Genomic DNA, 20140 nt, shown 5'->3' with positions numbered 1-20140 from the left:
ATTATTAGTCAGAGCTAAAGTTGGTCTCCTCCACCATTAATAGAATTGGGCGAATCGCTCTTTTACATCTCTGTGGAGTGGCTTCAAAGTGTCGTTTGCTGTTTTAGTTTCCGATGAACCCGGGCGCCATCTGAATTCTTAGAATATTTGACAGGAGGGAATAGAACATTGTGGGAATTTTGTTTTGTTTTTGACCATGCCAGAAATACTTTAAAGGGAAAACAGTGAGTATTTGTTTAAAGAGCTGAGAGAGCACAGAACCATGGTGCTGTTGACATTTTCTGTGGGCTCAGGTTCTTAACACTAGTAGAAATTACTTGAAGCTCAAATCAAATGCAAAACGTGGTTTTGCGAGTATAAATGCACCCGAATGTCTGTCTTGAGGCAGAAAGGTCTTCTTGATGGCTGAGTGGTAACGTGCAGAGAAGCCCCAGACCGTCACCTCTGCTGGCCGTCACCTCCGATGACTTCTCTTTCTGCCGACGGACGAGTACTGGTCGGCCTAGCTGGTTGTAAAGGGGGGGGGGGGGGAGCGACAGATGGGCCTGGTTGGCGATGCAAAGTCTGTCCTCAAACACCTCCAAAGACTCTCGTTCAACAGCCGATTTGTGTAACAGATCTTGTATTGTTGCCAGACTGTAAATTAGCCTGCAGACCAGGACATTTCCATCATCTTTATTTATTAAATTTGTTTGCTCATCATTGAAGGGAAAATGACAACCATACCATCGATTGAAAATAGAACCAGGGCCCCAACAAACTGAAACACTAGTCTGCACGTTATCATGACTTAAAGAATATCACTTCCTGTTTGTACTGATGTCACTTCCTGTTTCCCTGCTATGAGAAGCCATGCTGAAATTTACCTGCACTTTTGGGCACAAGCACGGAAAGTTGCCTGTCATGTTTTGATCTCAAAGAGACAGATGAGGAGGCCACATCTTTTCTTGACATTGGGATGCGTACGACGAGGGAAGTCATCTGAGATGTGTTGACATGTGCTCTAAAAGCCAGAATATCTCAGAGAGGAACCGATCAGTTTGAGAGAGCTGCGCGTAGTTGCACATTGTTGTATGGCTAGGATGTGTAGAGTGACCAGAATGCGCAGGGCTTCGGTATAAATACATCACTCTGTCTCGCTTGCCACATTTCTGCATTAATGTTGTTCTGGCTCCTGACAGACTGAGTCCTACACACTACGATTAGTCAGTGCCCACTCAGGTCATGTTTGGTACCGTTTTTGGATCAATGATCCAGAATCATGCGAGGACTCAGCACTGTGTATCAAATGTGATTTTGCGAGGCGATTCTCCTAATGAGGAATCCCTTCTTCCATATTGTCTAGCGTAAACACAGTGTGTTTACCTCTGAAACTAAACTGTGACATTAGCAGTAAAAGGGAGCCCTCCCCTTATTTTGATCAAATCTTAGTGCTAAAAAAGTAAACGGTACACTGGAAAATAAATGTGTCCCCCCCCCCCCACTCTGCTTGCTTGATACCAATTATGCAGACTTGCATATTAGCAGCTTGAGTGGAGCCAAAATTTAATACCTGGGAATTTCGTTACATGATAAGCCTTCATTTAATACTCATGTAAATGAGCTGATGAATAGGAAAGCAAAATTAGGATAAAAAAACACAATGTAACAAAATCCTCCACAACTTGAAAATAAGAGGGGTTTAATTATTTTATCATGTATTATGGAGACTATGGGGATGTGCTATATATGCATGCTCTCGTTCTTTGGAGAGACTGGGTTGTGTCTATCAGGGTGCATCAGAGGAGATTGTCTGGGTGGTACAGTGAGATCAACTGGGCCTCAGTAAGGAGCTGCAAACATCGGATCCTGTCCAGCAATAACTGATTCTGGCTTTTATGCTCTTGTGGACCCAACTTGGATGGTTTTGGCCAGGAGTTGAAACGTTGGCCTGCCCTGGACATCCACTCTAAGGGAGTCTGGTCCACAACAGTTGGCAGTTCTGGTTCCAGACAGCCGACAGCGGGTCCATGGAGATGTAAATGAGTAGCGTAGCTAAATTGGTGCGAGGTGTTCCTGCAGAACAAGACTGCTCCGCTTAGTGAGGGTTTTCTGGGAATGCTCCATTTGGCTTTGGAGCCAAGTACACCTGTGGCTTTTAGTAAAATAACCATAAAATCCATGAAGTTTCCTCATTTGAATAGAGGAGGAACGATTGTCTATCTTTGTCCCCAGATCTACCCCCCCCCCTCCCCCCCGAATCCCTGCAGAGGAAGAGGCAGACGTCTGATTTTCAACAGCGGAGGAGATTAATGATGGAGAGATGATGTTTTTGGAGCTAATTTTCGATCTGGAGTAGGATGCCAACTTGACTTCCTCATTTTGTATAAGATCTGCTTTGGCAGCAGGGGGCGCAGTGGTTGAGGAGTCAGAATAACAAAATTGCCATTTGAAATAGACCAGTGGTTGTATTGAGTAGCAGAATTCATGAAGTTACCTGACCTTGGGGTGAGAAGAAATCCGAATGTTAAATATGGTACCATAAGGTTTAAGCTCAGCTATGTGATTTGTTTAGGACGGATAAGCAGTGGGGTAAGAGAGTGATGCATGTAGCCTGTCCCAGATGTGTACTGTCCCCACAGTGACTGCGTGGAACTAGATGTGAGCAAATCTCACGCCATCCAGTCATCTCACAGGTTCTCCTGGGAACACTCCCCCCCCCCCCCCCACCGTGTCTGATTTAGAGCAAAGATGGTGGGGGGGGGGGGGATATAAGGATGTATTAACCCCCCCCCCCCCCAAGCTGCGCGCAGATTGCTGATACATTTTTGTTAAAACGATTATATATACACACAAGTTATATATCGTTCTTATGATTTCTTTATATCACAAAGAGGAAATCCCAAAGGATTAGTTGTTCTGTCTGCGAATTATACTTTGTAACTAAATTGGTTGTATAGTTAGGAGAGAATTCCCACTGGGAATTATTTCTGTGCGTAGCGACGACTCATTTATTTTGGCATCACAGCAAACCAGTTCTTGGATTTTTTTATTTTTTTTTGCCCCCCCTGTCCAGGGTCATAGGTCAAATTCAGGCTAAACTTGCTTCCAGTGCAGCTGCTTCCCTTTCTCTCCGCTGAGCGGCAGCACTGGTCAAAAACAGCTGAGTGTGTGAGCTTCCTTAGGTCGATAAGGGGCCTGTCTGACAGCTCCGAACGAGCAGTGGCCAGACACACCGGCTGGGGATAGACGGACTCCATGACCACCTCGTCTCTCAGGTCTCCGCATAATAAGTGTAATAGGTCTAAGTCACATGTGCCACTTGACACTGGATACAGGACTGTATGCCTGGATGTCCCTGAGCAGGATGTTTGCACCGGAATCCCCGGTCTGCAGAGTGACCTCATGCGATCATGTTCAGTCTGTTTCCTAAAACACAGACAATGACCTTTAGGCTACTCAAGGTTTAGATTGCTAACCTGGGAAATGACACTATTCTTCTCAATTGACCGTAAACCGCCACAGATACTGTTAGTGAGCTGCAAGGGTTGTGGTGCCTTCTGGTAAGTTCATCTCTGACTTCTCAGTTTGTAGGCCGTGATGAGGGTCATGACAGTGGCTGAGTACCACTGTTTCCTACCTCCAGCGTTTGGGACTGTGCCCAGTTTGTATGTCTTTTGCATGTTGTGCCGGTTTCTTTTCAAAATCCTAATACATGCAGTTAGGTTAACCGGTGTATTTAAATTGCCTATAGTGTGTGACTGTGGTGGTGTATCCTGTGATTGACTGGCATTCCACCCAGCCTGTTCCCCTGTCTTGTGCCCTATGCTAGTTCTCTTGTGACCCTGTGTTAGATAAGTGATTGGAAGTTGCGTGGATAGTAAAAAGTATTGCAGTATTGCTGAGTGAATGTAGAGTAGTGTAGTATTGGAGTACTGACCACCTACAGTTAATCTTAGGTGGAGTATTTTTGAAATAATACCCATCGTTTTGAATCTCATTTCCTTTTGGAAAAGCAATATATTTGGACAAGATGTACTAATACTAGGTATCGCAGTGAGAAATGGAGATGCTTTTCCATAATCCAGCCCCTACAGCTTTAAGACAGTCCGTTTTAGTCTGTCAAACTCATCCAGAGACGGGCATCGCCTGCGTGACCACGTACACCTTCAGGTTCTCACATTGCTCCTGCTCAGGATTTACCGGGTATGTCTGCTGGGTAATCCACGCTCTACAGATGACCCGGAGCGTTGTTCCATCTCAAGGGAGTGCCGCAGAGGTTTAAAAAAAAAACAACACAGTACCTGAATTCTATTTGGCCGTCGTCATGGTGACGGCGGTGTTAATTCCGCTTAACCCGTCAGTCTGCCGCGAGATCAACGGAGCTGCAGACCCGAGGGTGAGCAGTGGACTGCGGTCTTGTAGCTTCCCAGCTTTAGTTTTTAATAATTTAATGAATTAAATTAATTTAATGAATTTTAATGAAGTAACAGCAGCAGTTGAAGCCCCCGTCTGTCCCTGGCAGAGAGATGCATAGTTTCTCTCACCTTCTCCAGGACTGAAGCAGTGTTATCTGAACTTCAATTATGCTATTCTGCTAAATGTCATGGCACAAAGTCAAGGATATAAGTGAATAAAACCCTGTTTTTATGGTGGTTATGTACTGTTGACCTACATTTGGCTTGAATGTCCGCTAGAGTGATCATGAAGGTGTAATTCTACTCTTCTCTGTGAAATAGCTTGTGCTCCGTTGCTTATCCCCTTGTTTTAAGCTCCATTACTTTGGCCCCGTCTTCCTCTCCTCCATCTTCCCGGTCCTCCCAAAGACCGGCTTGAGGTTGTGTCCTAGGCCCCTCCCACAGACTGGGTCGACGTTACGCTGAATGAGCCCCGTTGTCATGTTGTGGCTTGTGGTCCAGCCTGTTTTCGTCCAGTCAGAGGTGTGACCTTAGCGCAGGTGATTATGCAATCAGCTGCCCCCGTTGCCTTTACTAGACATGGGGATTAGACACAGGGCGTAGGCTTGGGGGGGTCAACATTGGTAGAGACCGTCCCAGAACCTGCCCCCCCACCCCCAAAACACACATGGCTCTCCCTCAGACTTGGTAGAGACATGTCCCTATCGTCCATACCCAAATCTACACCCTTGGGCTTCGGCTAAGACGATCCAGGCTATAATTGAGGTCTCAGTGTTTGCCAGCCATTAATTATGCACAGCCGGAGAAGATGTCCTCTAATTAGAGTTCCCGCTTTGGATGGCGCAGGAGATGCTCTGCCCCTCCAGCAGCACCCCGAGGTGTTTGATTTGCTAATGCCCGCCGCCTTTTGATGTTTATTTCACGGAGAGCGCTTTCGCGGCCCCCGAACGCCAAGCGCCATGGACCGGATCCTCTGCGGCGCTCTCCCCAAGGCAGCGCCCCCGTCGAGACCCTGACAGCGGCGCCGTGCTGATACGAAACCTCCTGCTCCCCCCCCCCCCCCCCACCATTGACAGCTCGAAGCGCGGAGCTCGTCCCGTAGGCTGACTGACCCTGAGCTATCATGCTGGGGCCATGAACCCACCACCACCTGGCGCTCCTGCTCATCGGTGTGTCGGAGACACTTGTTCGCTTTCAGGGAACAAAGAGCTTTCGTTCCCCTCGTATTGTATACGTGATTGATAATGTGTCTCTAATGGAATGTCCCTGGTTCTCTCTGTCATTTTTGTTGGTTTTTACATTTAAATAATAGGTTTCATTAATTTTTTCTCCTTATTGAAATATAGCTACCATTTCTCTTTATGGATGTTCTAAATGGCAGCACTTGAAGTACATGCCTTAAAGAACAGCATGTCGGCTAAATTAATTATTTTTTTTATAAGTGTTCTGAAGGACCTGACTATTTCCTTTAAAATAGTAACTGTTTTGGAATAATTTACCTGGGGGGGCGGGGGGTGGGTGGGTATGACGCAGCTGCCCCCCAGTTGTGTGTGGGTGTCTCTCTCCACAATCGGCCGTCTGCCTCATATGGACACCAGTGAAACTAAACTGAAAATTACTTTTTAAATATTATTTTTTCATCATCTGTCTTAAAGTGTCAGTTTCGTTATGATAGGCTGTACCAGTTCTTATTTAAAAAAAAAAAAAAACATTTTCATCACGTTTATAATCTCAGAACTCAGTCTCGCTAACTGGTCTCAAGCTTGCAGCTGATTGGTTCAAACTTTCATCACCATGACAACATTGTCACGATTTTTAGGAATTATCATACGGTTCCACGTACATTTACATGGGCAGTAACTCGGAGGGATGATCGTATTTTTATAATAGGCTACTGCCTCAAAAATTTACATTTCAAACACTGAAAACACTTTAAGTTTTAAAGTAATTTAATATTTAAATGTTTGTGTCCTGTATTTAAAAGTTACTGATTAAAACGTGTTTCTATCAGTAACTCGTTTTCTTTTGCGTGGTTCTAGTCTGGAAAAACTGCAGTAAAGTCAGTAATAGTCAGTAAAACTGCAATCTGTGCATCTCACAAGAAAAATAGCCTCAAGCAGAGGACTGAAAGAGTATTTCCATCTTAACTCTTTTTTACGTTTCTTTCACAACAAGAACTGGGTGCGCAGGCTTCCTAAATTTCGTTTAGAAACAAAGGCCTCTAACCTTTTTAATTGTTTCTATGTATTTTCGGGGCTTTAAGTTTGTTTTTTAATGATAATTAAGCAACAGTGCAAGCAGAGAATAGCAATGAAGGCTGGAATTAAATGTCTGGAGCGGAATGAATAGGAGACGCGTGTGATTATAGTGAGTGTCCATCCTGTTCCGTCTCTCAGGTGCTGAAATGGCATGGTTCTCCGGTGCTGTCGATGCCACAGTACTTTCTTTGTGTCTGCTGACAAAAGCCACACTGTCCAATTAATAGCACCTTGCTTTATTGTTCAAACATATTCTTTGATGCCGTCCTCCCCCTTTAAAGCGCTTTTATTCGCCGCGTGACAAAGAGTCGTGTCTGTGCAGTGTCCGCGAGCCGTCGGGTTCTGATCGCGCGCCGCCCAGCCCCGCCCCGCCCACTGCACCAGGCTGGCGCAGCGTTCAGTGTCCGCGAGATGCTGCTGAGTAACGTTCCCTTCCCGCACGCGCGTCTGTCGTAGCGGTTAGCGGATCGGCGAGACTCGGTTATGTCGTGAGCTTGAGTGGAGACGGGCAGTTTTTCCCAAACTGGTTTATCCAGTGCGAACCTCCTACATCTATTTTTTTGTTTGAGGATTAGCCTATTTATATACTTTATTCGACCAACTTGTCTTTTTTCCCCAAAATATTTTACTGCGATAAAACGAGTGGCACGCACACACACACTGTAGTGCAGTGTTTCTCAAACCAATCCTTGGGAATCCCCAGGCAGTCTACATTTTTGCTACCTCCCTACTTCCAGGGAATTGTGAGAGAGCAAAAACGTGGACCGCTTCGGGGTCCTCGAGGACATGTTTTGAGAAACACAGCTGTATCACATTGCTGAATATGATCATATTCATTTCCCGAATTTACTCTCTTTTTGTTTTCTTAAGATTGTGAGTTTATCTGAGAGTAAATCTGTAAAGCAAACAAGGACTTAAAATGTTTTCAGTGCTGATGTGCCTTTGGAGATTGTGTTAATTTAATGCATTACACAGATGTGCAAATCATGAGCGTAAGTGATTAAAAATATATATTCACTGGGTGGCTGAAGGTGTCAAAAGCATGACGTCTTGCCTACGTGGGGCTGCTGTCGCTGGGAAGGCGGCAAACGAGGACAAGCCGATCGCCGTAGATGAGTAAACAAGAATGTGATGAAAGGAATGAATGTTCAAGAGGCACTTTGTGTTTTCTACCCAGAGCTTTTCCAAGGCAAACATTATACAGCCAGAGAGTTAAGAGTCTGTAAGCTTGTAATGATGTTTGGTGGGTCTGATCTCAGTATCATATCTGACGTTAGCGCTGCTGTCAGCATTAGGTGATACGTGCCATCCTGTGTATTAAAGCTTGTTGGCTTTTCTGGACAGGCGTTATCACTATGGCAGAGCAATCCAGTACAAGCCAGTTTGTAGGAATGGTACCTTCGTGAGCAGCTCTGAGAAGTGCAATGCATGATGGGAGGTACCTGGAGTTCTGTTAGGGATCACACACATTAGCTGTGTTTTGCCAAGTGACCTGAATGCTGTTTTGATACCTGCGTCTGCAGGGATGCCGAGTGGGCGTGTGCTATGCACGGAGTCACGCGCGCGTGCTCTGAACCGCGGAGGAACGCCGGCATCCACAGCATCTCCCCTCACCATCACCGAGACCCGCTCCGCTGGGAACTTCCTGCAACCGAAAATAAAAATGTCACCGTGTACGACGTGTACCTCACTGTAGCAGAATCCTGGCTGTGCGGTGATCATGAGTTTAAGGACCAAAAATAACAATTAAATTATGGGTTCACCTGGTTCTAGGCATGTTTGGGTGTCCTCCTTACTGCCTGAATGTAATATCTAATGCCCAAAAAGGCCCAACAATGACGTGAATTCGCTTTAGCAGGAGATGCAACTGGGAGTTGAACCCACAGAGATTTACTGATTTTTTTTTTTTTTTGTACATTTTCTGTCAGTTCCTTGGTGGGGGTGGGGGCTGGAGGTGGGGTAAGTAGGACACCGCTAACACTTTCCCTTTCCTTTGTGTGATTTTTTTTTTGTGCTGTGGTGAATAACAGACCCTGATAATTGCCCCCGCATTCAGAGTAACTACAGCTGGATTTAAAAAAAAAAAGAAAAATGGAAAGGATGTTATTTGTTGGAACCAAGCTGACATATTTATTTATACCTGCCGTGTCTCTCCATCACCTACGTTAATGCGATTTAGAGAAAGTTGTCTCCACTCTTCCAGTCAGACCCGGTGGGGATTCAGAGTTGCATTATTTCTAACATAACAATTTTTTCCCCCACCGTCCTGTCAGGGAGCAGCGAGAACTTGCTGCTGAAGGGGAACGGCGCGTGTTGGACGCGGTGGTGCAGGCAGGCAGCTAGTATGCCAGATTAGCTAACTAACCGGCCGTGTCCCCACCGACCGCTGGTACCAGTGCAACTTTCCATCCCACTCTGAGCTACACTCTGTCTCTTTTAGCTATTTTAATTCTTCGTTTAGTCAACCATTAGCGGAGAAATATTATACATGAATTCAAGGGTTTTTGTTTTTCATTTTAACTAGGAGGAGGTGGTTGAAAGATCCCGACAGCCTGATGAAATCTGGTGACTGCAGCAGAGAGCTTAGCTTGCTGTCAGAAAGTTTCAGGACGAAGTGAGGGAGTGGGTCTTGTGATCGTGCGGAATGCTCGGTGCCTCAGCAGTTGTGCTGTTCTTCATCCATCATGTTTAGACCTATAGACCTACTGGACCGGTAGTGGTTTGGCACGGTTCTCTCACTGTGCGCCTCCAGATTGTTTCAGATCTGTTGTCCCACCCCCGTTGCCTCTGCAGGACCCCCGGAGCAAGCACAAGTTCAAGATCCACACCTACGGCAGCCCGACGTTCTGCGACCATTGCGGCTCGCTGCTCTACGGGCTCATCCACCAGGGCATGAAATGCGAACGTGAGTGAGGCTCCGCCGTCGCAGCCGGCGAAGTTCAGAGCTGCGTTTTCGCTCACGCAACACATTTCCCGATAGATGTGAACAAAGTTGCGCTTGGAGTCTGTCACTTTGATCAGAGTTCTTTGAGCAGGATTTCCTCTGTCTCCTGTCAGCGTTTTTATCATCAGAGCCGCACCTACAACGCAGACACAGACCTCCCTTTGACACATTGGAAATGTTGCGTCGAATATGGGTATAAATAACATGACTCAAAATCGAGGGAACGGGTTCAAATTTTTCGACTGGGGTCCCTTTAAGGTGGATTCTTCCAGCATAGCCTTTTCAGGTAGGTGTTTGAGAAAAGAACCAGAAATAACCCAAGATGCTTTAAAACCCTTTCGTACCGCTGGCTGCCAGTCAGCAAATTTCAGCCTTTAGTATTCTGGCGTGGGCATGTAGGTGAACTCTAGCTACCTCTGCCAGGCCATGAATAATTTATAACTGTTGTAAGTAGCTGGTAAGTTGATATCAAGACGCCAACATGTGTTATGCAAGAGCTTCAGGTCATGACCAGATTATTAGTGTTGCACTGGTCGAGGGTCTGGAGCACGCCGTCGTAATGTGGCCCAACAGGATCCACATCTGATCTGCATCCCTTCCTGCCTGAGGCTTGCCATCAGATGTGTGCCAGACACTTGCCAGATGCACTTCGTAATGAAACAGCAGCCTGAAATCCTAACAGTGTGTTTCTGGACGTTCTTCCGGATTAACAGCTCATGCAGTTCTGATGAAATTATGCATATCAGGAACCCAAGTGAAGCTGTTAATTACACAAATAACAGATGAGGACAAACAAAAGCTATTACAACCTGACAGCCGTTAATGACTCGGACTCTGTGCTCTGACTCACGCAGTGCCCCGCGCTCTGACTCACGCAATCTACGCCCTCCATCTCCAGCTTGACCAAGCACTCAGAAATGGGGGGAGGGGCTTCTAACCATTTTCCGATCGCAGGGTTGGGATGGGGCATTGGTAGGACATTGGTTCACACCCTGGTTACGGGACCACATTTCATACAGGATGCACAGGTTTTGTAGACAGGATGGTTCCATGACTGAGAACTGGCACCTTGGTGATGTTAGCAGCCCCAGAGATCCAGGGGCAGATGCTGTCACCGCGACTGAAATGCACCAGGCTCGTTTAATGCACACAGGGGGGTCGAGGGGGATCTTCTGCCAGCTCAGATGCCATGGCACTGACTGGGCACGGCGCGCCGCGGCGTTCCTGACTGCCGCTTTATCGCCGTGAGGTGGTATCTGCAGGTTTTCTCTCCTCCAGGGCGGATGCTTAATAAACGTCTTGTTTTGCCGGAGGGTGTTTTTTGGAACAGAGCACCATGGGTAGGCAGAAAGAACAGAAGTACCACCAGTAATTACCTCTAATTATCAGTACAGGAGATGCTCTTTAAAAATGACAATAAGCATTTATACGACCCATGTGAAAGGCCTGTCATAATCGAGCGTTCGTGTCTGTCTGTCTGTGTCCTGCTTCCGCACAGCCTGCGACATGAACGTGCACAAGCAGTGCGTGACCAACGTGCCCAGCCTGTGTGGGACGGACCACACGGAGCGACGGGGGCGGCTCTTCCTCAAGGCGGAGGTCAGCGGCGACAAGCTGCATGTGACAGGTGGGCAGGGCCACCCGGCGCTGGTCGCCATGGGCATCTCGTGGGCGTGGTGGTCTGTCAGGGAGCTGCAGGTTGCTGCTGACCTGAAGCTATGGAACGTGAACCTCGGACACATCACTCTAATTGGGTCTATGTCATGTCAGCGCTGGTCAGCAGTGAAAGAAATTCCTAATTCCCCAACACAAGCCTGCTTGACGCATGCATGCGTGTGTTTGTGTGAGTGAGAGAGTGATAGATGTAAAATAAGGATGTGTGTCTTCTCAACAAAAGACGTCACGCGGCGTGTGGAGAAAACCCAGCATATAAACTTGCCGTAGCTAATGTGGAACAAGCTCATTAATCAGATTAATCAGCTAACACTCAGCGAGGCCGTTAATCAGAATACCCCAGAGTTCTAAGGCAAGTCCTCTCAGGGATGCCTGCACTGATGTTACTGAGGAGGGATTCTGGGTAAGTGGGGTTACGTGACAATAAGCCGTGTGTGATTACATTAATCAAAAGGTCTATCAGGGGGTGTTTGCTGAGAGCTGACCCGAAAGAACGTGTGGCACTGAGGATTAGCTGCTTGCAGTGAAATCCCTTCTACGGTGTCCCTCTGTCTGGTGCCCTATGCTTACTGGGAATGGCTCCAAGATCACCATGGTCCTGTGCTGGATAAGCAGTTCTGCGTGATGGATGAACTGTAAGAAAAACTAGCAGTTGAGTGTTGGACTTGCCAGGTTCTGTGTTAGACTCTGCGCTGTAGAGTCCTAATTATATTCACTGAAGAAATGTCCTCGTGGCATTTTCTCATGAACCACAGAATTTTTGTTATCCCCAGTGTAAAATATACATTTTCCATGCGCGTTTCACTAAAGCTTTATGTGAGCAGACATCATCTGACTCTGCTCATTACTTGAAAATAGAAAATGAATTTAACCTGCAATTACAGCCAGAGAGTTGGTAATTGGTTTGCTTATTGATTTTTAACCCATTAAACCATACGGTCAAAGCCAGGCTCCTGTAGCTGAGTGACTGCACTTGCACAAATGCACATGCATTTACATGTAACAATTTTATTGTCCTGTAAATAGCCTGTAGGGTTTGCAGACTACCCCAACTACTGACGTAGCTAATTTTGTGTTTATAATGGAATAATATAGATCTGCCTTAAGGTTTCTTGCGTAAGCGTGAAAATCTTAAAGCGTGAGTGTCACGCAAGATGCGGGAGAGTTGGCATTCTTGACAAAATACACTGAATAGCAGCTATGCGGAAAATGAGAAATATTCACGTTGTTAAGGCGATGTCCCCCAGTCCCGAGGCTTGTGTTTGAGGAATAATTAACGAGGTGACCGTTTCACTGCGTGGCTTTGTGAGCCGTAGCGGGGGGAGGAGGGTAAAAATCGTGATGTCCGACGAATCGTTCTTTTGAACCGGTGTTCTGACAAAACGTCCTACTTTATCAAAACATCCTACCGCAGTGCTAATCGATAGCCCTAACCCTAACTCTTACCCTAACCCTAACCCCCCAAAAACCCCTAAAACTCTTACCTTAACCCTAACCCCTAAAACCTTACCCTAATCCCAAGACGGTGGAACTGCACATGCGCAGAAAGGCTCGATAGCACGTCTCGATAGGTAGGATGTTTTGTCAGAACACCTGTTCTTTTCAGTCAATCGGTTTAACCGACTTTCAAATCTAAAAGAATCGACCTTCCTGTAATTCCACGTGTTGTACAGGTACACATCGTAGATTCTAAAAATCTAAAAGTATTTGACAAATTAACAAATAAACACACATAGCGACCTTGTTAAATTCACTTACATTTGTTTTTCGTAGACTGTCAATAGCCATGTGCGTTCAGTGCCCCCCCCCCCCCCCCCCCCATTACGTAATCAATTGTATTTTGTGCTATGCATATGCCCGGCCACATGGTGGCAGTGGCTCACTAACTTCCAACGTCAGCCAGTTCGGCACATTCGGTTGAAATGGTTCACTTTGGATCTCCGACTTATTCGGTGTTTTAGCAAGTTTGTTTGAGAGCTTTCTCAGCAAATCTTATGAGACCCAAAATTCACAGAGTGACCAGTTCTGATTTTGTTGAAAGTCTGCTTGAGAGTTAAGAGATCCAGTTAGTAAATATGCATTTGCCAACAGCAAAAAGGTACTCGAGATTTTATCTGGCTTTTGGAGGCGGACTGTTCGTTTATACTGTAACACACTAATTTGACTAAAGCCTACTTACGTGATTGTTTATCATTTGAATTAGACAGGAAGTGATCGATATACAATCAAGAGAGCTACCGATATTTTAATAAAAACATGATTTTAATAAACATGCCGTTTCAATAAACGTAATGGAACAAAGTGCAGCAGCGCGTACTGCCTCCCCCCAAAACCGATTCATTGAATCGAACGGTTTGGTAAAATCGGTTCTGTATATTGAACCGAACTTCCCATCACTAGTAAGAAATGCTTTTTCGCAAAATGAAAACGAAGAGAAAATCTAATTCCTTAGGCAGGAGTACGGGACAGCTGATTGGTGCAGAGATTCAAAGGTCCCGCCTACTCCGCAAGTGATTGACGTGTCAGTGGCGACTGACTCAGGCTCGGTAATTGGCGAATTCCACTTCGGAAGCGAGTGAGTAATTCGCGGCCAGAGAACACGCGGATAATTAGACGAGATGAATCTCTGTGACCCCGCTGCTGGGCGCGCAGGGAGTACGCGTTTCAGAAAAATGAACGACAACAGAAAATATCACAGCGTAAAATTCCAGCGTGTTTCATTATTTATTACACATGAGACAAGGTCACGTTTCCGAAGAATACGTCTTGAGTCAAAGTTTTCAATGGAGTGATTCATTAATGATGTGATGTTATATGTCTTACAATTACATTACTAGAAATGCCAACTAAATATAATCTAATGGACTCCTGGCTCAGCAAACAACTGTACTCTTAATTGTATGTGATAACTCACCGTACTTATAATTTCTTTTTATCCGAAGCGGCTTTGAATTAAATGAAAAACGTCTTAAATTTACTGGTGGCTCGAAGGCTACATGTTCAAATCCCAGAAATTTCCACTATTGTGATAAGTGAGCGGAGAATTACTTCAGCAAAAGAGCTAAATTGCAGCAATTAAGCAATGAAGTCTAAAGCAATATTTTGTTCCTCCAATGTTTTTTTTGTAATTGGCTGAAAGAAATTTCTTTGAATGAGAGCCAGATCAGAAAACTATTTTGTCGTCTCAAGCCAAATCTTTGGAAACGAAGGGAGGGGCTCTCTCAGACCTTGTATCTAAGCAACGGTTGTGGGGAGAAAATTCTTGTTTTTTTTTTCCCCAGATCGCACTGTGGGATGATATTGACTGGAGTGCATTGGGAGGGGACTGATTGGGAGCCCACACCGAATGATTCCCACATGGCGATAACAAAAGGCCGAACGAAAATGTACTCATTCACATGATGTTGGATTTGAAATTCAACGTTTGGAGCAAAAAGGAACGACTGGTCAGAGGACCCTTGCAGCTGCATTAGCATTACCTGTTGGCCTCAGGGATGCCGTTTGGTTTAGTCGAATTAGCACCATGCAATATATGGATCCCTGAGTAATGTTGCAGTACCTTAGCCGAAAAACCACTCTGCCCGGGGATATGGCAAAAAACCTGCTGTAGCCACAGCAAAGGCAACGGGCTCCCTCTACTGGTCATGGCCGTTACTACAAGTAAATGCTACGAGAGAAACACTACATTGGGAATCTTGAGACAATAACGTTGGACTGTGAGCTGTAAATGCCATCCATCCATCCAGTTATCTTGATTAAGGCTAGGTGAGCCTGGAGCTTATCCCAAGCGACACAGGGCACAAGACAAGGTACACCCTGGGCAGGATGCCAGTTCATTGCAGCGCACGGGGCAGGGTACACCCTGAGCAGGATGCCCTTTCAATTTATATTTAACATAGGATGTTGTTTTTTTTTTTTATCTGAGAGTGTCTTCGTTTTATAAGGGTTGCAATACTCTGTTTAATCTGTAACATATTTATTAAAAATAAATGACATAGGGTGCACAGCAGCAAGTAACACTTAGGGACGCTTAATTGTGGTTATTTTCTTTCTTGTGAAGTGGGAGAGGCCAGGAATCTCATTCCCATGGATCCAAACGGGCTGTCGGACCCCTACGTCAAGCTAAAGCTCATTCCTGACCCCAAGAACGAGACCAAGCAGAAGACCAGAACGATCCGCTCCTCACTGAACCCCACCTGGAACGAATCCTTCACCTTGTGAGTGGGCGTGTCCTGTGATGGCTAGTGGGTGTGGCCTCTGATGGCTAGTGGGCCAGGGCCATGATCCACCTGTAAAAGAAGAAACATGTATGGAGTGCTGCAACCGCTGGCAGGCCCTAGAGGCCTAAGAGAACCACCGTGTTTTTAATGCAGAATATAATAATTGTGTTATGACAGGCTTATTTCTCATTAATTAAAAATTCTCTAGTTCCACTGCAATAATAATGATTAAGGATTTTGTGTGTGTGTGTGTGTGTGTGTGTGCGCGCACCTGCAGCAAGCTGAAGCCCTCTGATAAGGAACGCCGCCTGTCTGTGGAAGTGTGGGACTGGGACCGGACCACCAGGAACGACTTCATGGGCTCAATGTCCTTTGGCGTGTCGGAGCTCGTCAAATCTCCCGTGTGCGGCTGGTGAGCCTAACACCCAGGATGACACCATGCCCTAATTAATGACATCATCTCTTTCCACACTTGCTTCTATTTATGAACAGTAGTTTACAAAATTTCTACTGAAATTTACTAAATATTCATATTGAATCATGACCAGATTTTTAAAAATATAACTCCACCACCTGTAGTAATGGTGGTCTTCATCCCCAAAGTTAGAAAGTTTTTTCGTCAGCTGACTACTATGTTATCAATTTCTTGTTCTAGGTTCTCTGTTGAATTTAGTATTCATGAGTGGATGTTTCTCTGCGGCCTTTTCGGGAGGGAGCCCTTGAGGTGTGGAGAGTGATCTCTCAAGGTGTCTGCTTGTGGGATGTGGAGAGCGATCTTTGAGGGTCTTGGCCTGTGGGATGTGGAAAGTGATCTCTGAGGGTCTTGGCCTGTGGGATGTGGAGAGTGATTTCAGGGTCTTTGCCTGAAGGATGTGGAGAATGATCTCCGAGGGTCTGAGGGATGTGGATGGTGATCACTTTATAATGAGAGTGTAGCTGAGCCCAGGGGCCTTCATAAGCACATTTCCCAGCTTAGGCGCAAAACGCCTCAGCAAATGATGTGAAGCCTTTGTTTGGTGATGATAGTCTAGCATATTGGTTTTTGGAGAGCAGAGTAGTGCTTGGATCGCTGAATAGAAATATTTGGATTTGGTAAAAGAAGAGTCTGCTGGGGACAGAAGAAGTAAGTGAAATAAATGGAAAGCATTTCCCCTGTTCTGGTACTAGACTTTAACTCCTTGTCTCATTGGTTCGTAAGCTGTCCTATCACAGAGCTAATTAGGAGTGTGGCCCTTTTCTCATTGGCTTTTAAGTTATCCAGTCATTAAGCTAACAGTTAAGGTACACCCTACATGGGTAGTGAGTTTTCCATTAGTCTGTTCATCCTGTTTGTGTATGCAGTGAGCTGACTGCAGATACATGTTTTAAATAGACACACTGTCCAGCTCTAAACTCTAAACCTTGATTTTAGTTATTTCAGACTTACCAATTGCCAATTTTATGGCATCGTGGAAACCTCGCACGCATAATCTCAGGAGGAGCAGGACGAATTGGTTTGAAGCAGTCAGCTTTGCATCTTAGCCAAGGAGTAAAGCAGCATGAATGAAGGTGACAGTGCAAACGAAACACTAACTGTCTGTGCCTCAGGTACAAGATGCTGAACCAGGAGGAGGGAGAGTACTACAACGTACCCATCCCGGATGTGAGCGGCGGGAACCTCGAGCTGAAGCAGAAGTTTGAGGTGAGAATCTCCTCCCCTGTGTGGCACCTGAAGAGAGACAGATGTTGCAGTGTCTTGTTGATTTTTAGGTTTTGCTGTGAATTTTCTGTCACCTGTAATTTCTTATAGGTGTCACAAATCACCTTTTTTGACACTACGTGATATAGCATGATGTATTTTTGTTTTTATAAGTAACGGGCACTTGTACCTCGTGTGTTGGTTGCTGGTGATTTGCGCTACAAATTTCCGTCTCAGAATTCTGAGTGGCAGAATCTGTGTCAAATGTCACACGGGAACTTCCCGTATCGTGAGAACTAGGGACGTTTCCCGCCTTGATGTTTGTAGATGGGGTTACCATTAAGCAAAGAACCCAAATAGGTCCTTCAGAGTTCCTGGCACCAGAATAGTTGACTGAATCGTGATCAGAGCACATAAAACAGAGCAATGCCGTGAACTTGAGCCCATGGTTTGGGGCTGGGGGTCTGATATTCCTTTCCCCCTCAAAGATACCACCTGCTCATCTACACATCAGCTGCTTTGCCAGTTTATTAATATTTTCACCTCAGCGCTCACCGGATGTCCATGCGATATCGACGTGTCGTGCCATTCAGGGAATGCCTTTGTAACCATGGGAACCAGACTGTGTGAACGCCGACGGAATATATTAATGACCGACGGGACACGGGAAGCCCTATGCTGTCACAGGCGCCGCGGGTGTAACGTCCCTGAACCAGAAGTGATAGGTCTCTCTTCAGTGCACATGGGCCGTGACGTGTCTACTGTACATGTGACACGTGTGTCCCTCTTCCCTGCAGCCCCTGCTGGTGTCCTGCTTTCCTCTACATGTCCCTAACCCTCCAGTTTCTCTCTCTGTCTCTTTTAGGCATGCCAAAACACTCTCCAGTTCCTCAAGGTAGCAGTGTCTATCAATCCCCCGGTCACTCTCTCTATCATCCTCCCCACTCTATCTGTTTCCATCTCTCTCTAGCTCTTCTTCCTTCTGTCTACAAAGTCTCGCCTTAGTTTTCCTGCCTCATTCCAGGGGTTCCTCTTTCCTGTCTTCTAATTCATCTCTTCCTGTCTGTTGTTCCTCCTCCTCCTGTTTGTTTAATGTCTCTCATCGTGGTTCCTGGCTACAGCCAGCTGAACCATTCTGCAAACGAGCAGCTTAACTTGGATAAAGCCTTCAAATTTCTTGCATCTCAATGACACTCAGACTGACTGTAGATCAACTATAGGAAAGTTGTGCGTGTGCACGTGAAAACTTGCAGGCACGTGCACACTCACAGACGGGCATGTGCACCAGCACCCACTGGTGTATCCAGGTAACAGAAGCACAATGTGCATGGTTTTTTATGGCCCTCAGGGGCCTGTGCTCCTCAGAGGCGTGGCCTGTGCTCCAGGGGGTGTGGCCTGTGCTCCTGGGAGGTGTGGCATGTTCTCCAGGGGGTGTGGCATGTCCCCTTGGGGGCATTACCCATAATTCTGAGGAGCGTCCATGTTGGTGCCATGTCTTGAGCTTCTATAAGTCCATTGCAAGTCTGGACTATAGAATGCCATGTGTTCAGTCCCAGAATGCCTTAACTTGATTGCTTTGAGTGACCACCTTAACAAATAGATGCTGTGCGTGGGTTGGGTTTAGAGAATGAAGAACCAACTAGTACCGGAATTGACCAAAGGAAAGAGAACTTAGAACAGCTTAGGGTACAACAACTTTTGCTCTCTTTATCGATAGTGGTTATAGAGTGTCCACAAGGAGGCAGCACTAGGCTGAGATTCGTCTCACTAATCCACTAGACCCACAAAAATTTGCATTGACCAAATAATGAGTCACGCTCAAGAAGTATCAGTAACTGTCTTTTAGTACCGCTGGTGATGTCATCACTGACCCGGTGCCCTTTAATTCAATCCCCTGAAACATCCGCGATGAGACTGAGACCAGGAGTAAAGAGTTTGGCTTGACTGGCCTTGGCACTTTCAGAGAGGCTCTTTCTGTCTGGTGTCACGCGTCTGTAATGAAAAAAAATGGGTGGGGGGGGCGTTTTAGAATGTCTGTGAGGCTGCGTGGCGGCATGGCGGCAGCGTGAGAGCAGCGGCTGCTGGGGGTGGGGGGGGGGCCCAGATGCCAGTTAGGGGGAGTCAGTAACGATGTTTTAAATTATCGCGCTGCTTTCCGCCAGTAGCTGTCACCCTGCATCCTCTGTACAGTTAGCATCCCAGCTTTAGCGTTTTTTTTAACGGTTCTGTTTGTCCCTCTCGCCTTTTCTCCCGCGTGAGTCTGTTTTACGGTCTCCGCTCCACACAGTGCGAACGTGCCAAGCGCTCTTGTCTTTGGACGCGGACAAACAGGTTTTTACGCTTGGCTGATTGGCGGCTTCGCGGTTTACGCTCTCCGTTACCGCCGTGTCGGCCCGTTTGCCGGCTGCTCCGCCGGGTTTCTGGCTATGACGCATAGCGGGTGCGCCGCGCGGTTCCTGGCCGAGGGGCCGTAATTGGTGCTTTCGGCCCGGGAGGCGCGCTTGTTTGTGTGTCAGTCACATTCGACTGCTGCCTCTGCCCTCCTTTACATGTGCGATCCCAGCCCAAGCTAATTGGCTCCCCTGAGAGAGAGAGAGAGCCCTCCGATGACGGGTCCGGGCAGGAAGGAGGTGCCTCTGGTCAGCCAGCTGTCCTGCTTGTTATGCACTTTATTTATAATTCATGACGGTATTATGATTATTGATTATGTAACCAGAGACAGTGCATGTTCAGGTGATAGAACCAGAGGCCCAGATTCCCTCTAAATTCAGGGGCCCCGCACTTTACAGGGCGTAAAATTACATAAAATTACGTAAAATTTATGCGTAAAATTAAACGTAAATTTGGGTGAGGGTGACACATTGCTAGAGGGTCTAGGATTTCTCTTAGTGTGCTTGTGTACTGCGGCTCAGATATTTGAGAATATGTCCCCACAAAGACAGATATTCCTGAAAAACTGGGCACATCCC

The 20140-nt window shown here is 46.3% G+C and overlaps 1 protein-coding gene across 2 annotated transcripts in view; it reads left to right on the top strand.

Annotated features, from left to right (window-relative positions):
* Nucleotides 1–20140, top strand: part of LOC111843225 (protein kinase C alpha type-like) — a 56164-nt gene that overhangs the window by 24346 nt on the left and 11678 nt on the right. Inside the window, exons 4-9 of one of the 2 annotated variants that reach the window (XM_072705042.1) lie at nucleotides 9449–9560; nucleotides 11098–11226; nucleotides 15334–15490; nucleotides 15771–15905; nucleotides 17081–17174; nucleotides 18037–18066. In XM_072705042.1, the coding sequence (XP_072561143.1) occupies nucleotides 9449–9560; nucleotides 11098–11226; nucleotides 15334–15490; nucleotides 15771–15905; nucleotides 17081–17174; nucleotides 18037–18066 (657 nt within the window). The remainder of the gene's footprint in view (nucleotides 1–9448; nucleotides 9561–11097; nucleotides 11227–15333; nucleotides 15491–15770; nucleotides 15906–17080; nucleotides 17175–18036; nucleotides 18067–20140) is intronic. The other variant, XM_072705043.1, reaches the window with a different exon arrangement.

Source organism: Paramormyrops kingsleyae, chromosome 22 (assembly GCF_048594095.1).
Source record: "Paramormyrops kingsleyae isolate MSU_618 chromosome 22, PKINGS_0.4, whole genome shotgun sequence".
NCBI lineage: Eukaryota > Metazoa > Chordata > Actinopteri > Osteoglossiformes > Mormyridae > Paramormyrops > Paramormyrops kingsleyae.
The sequence above is the reverse complement of the archived record's forward strand: the minus strand, read 5'-3'. Positions and strand labels throughout refer to the sequence as shown.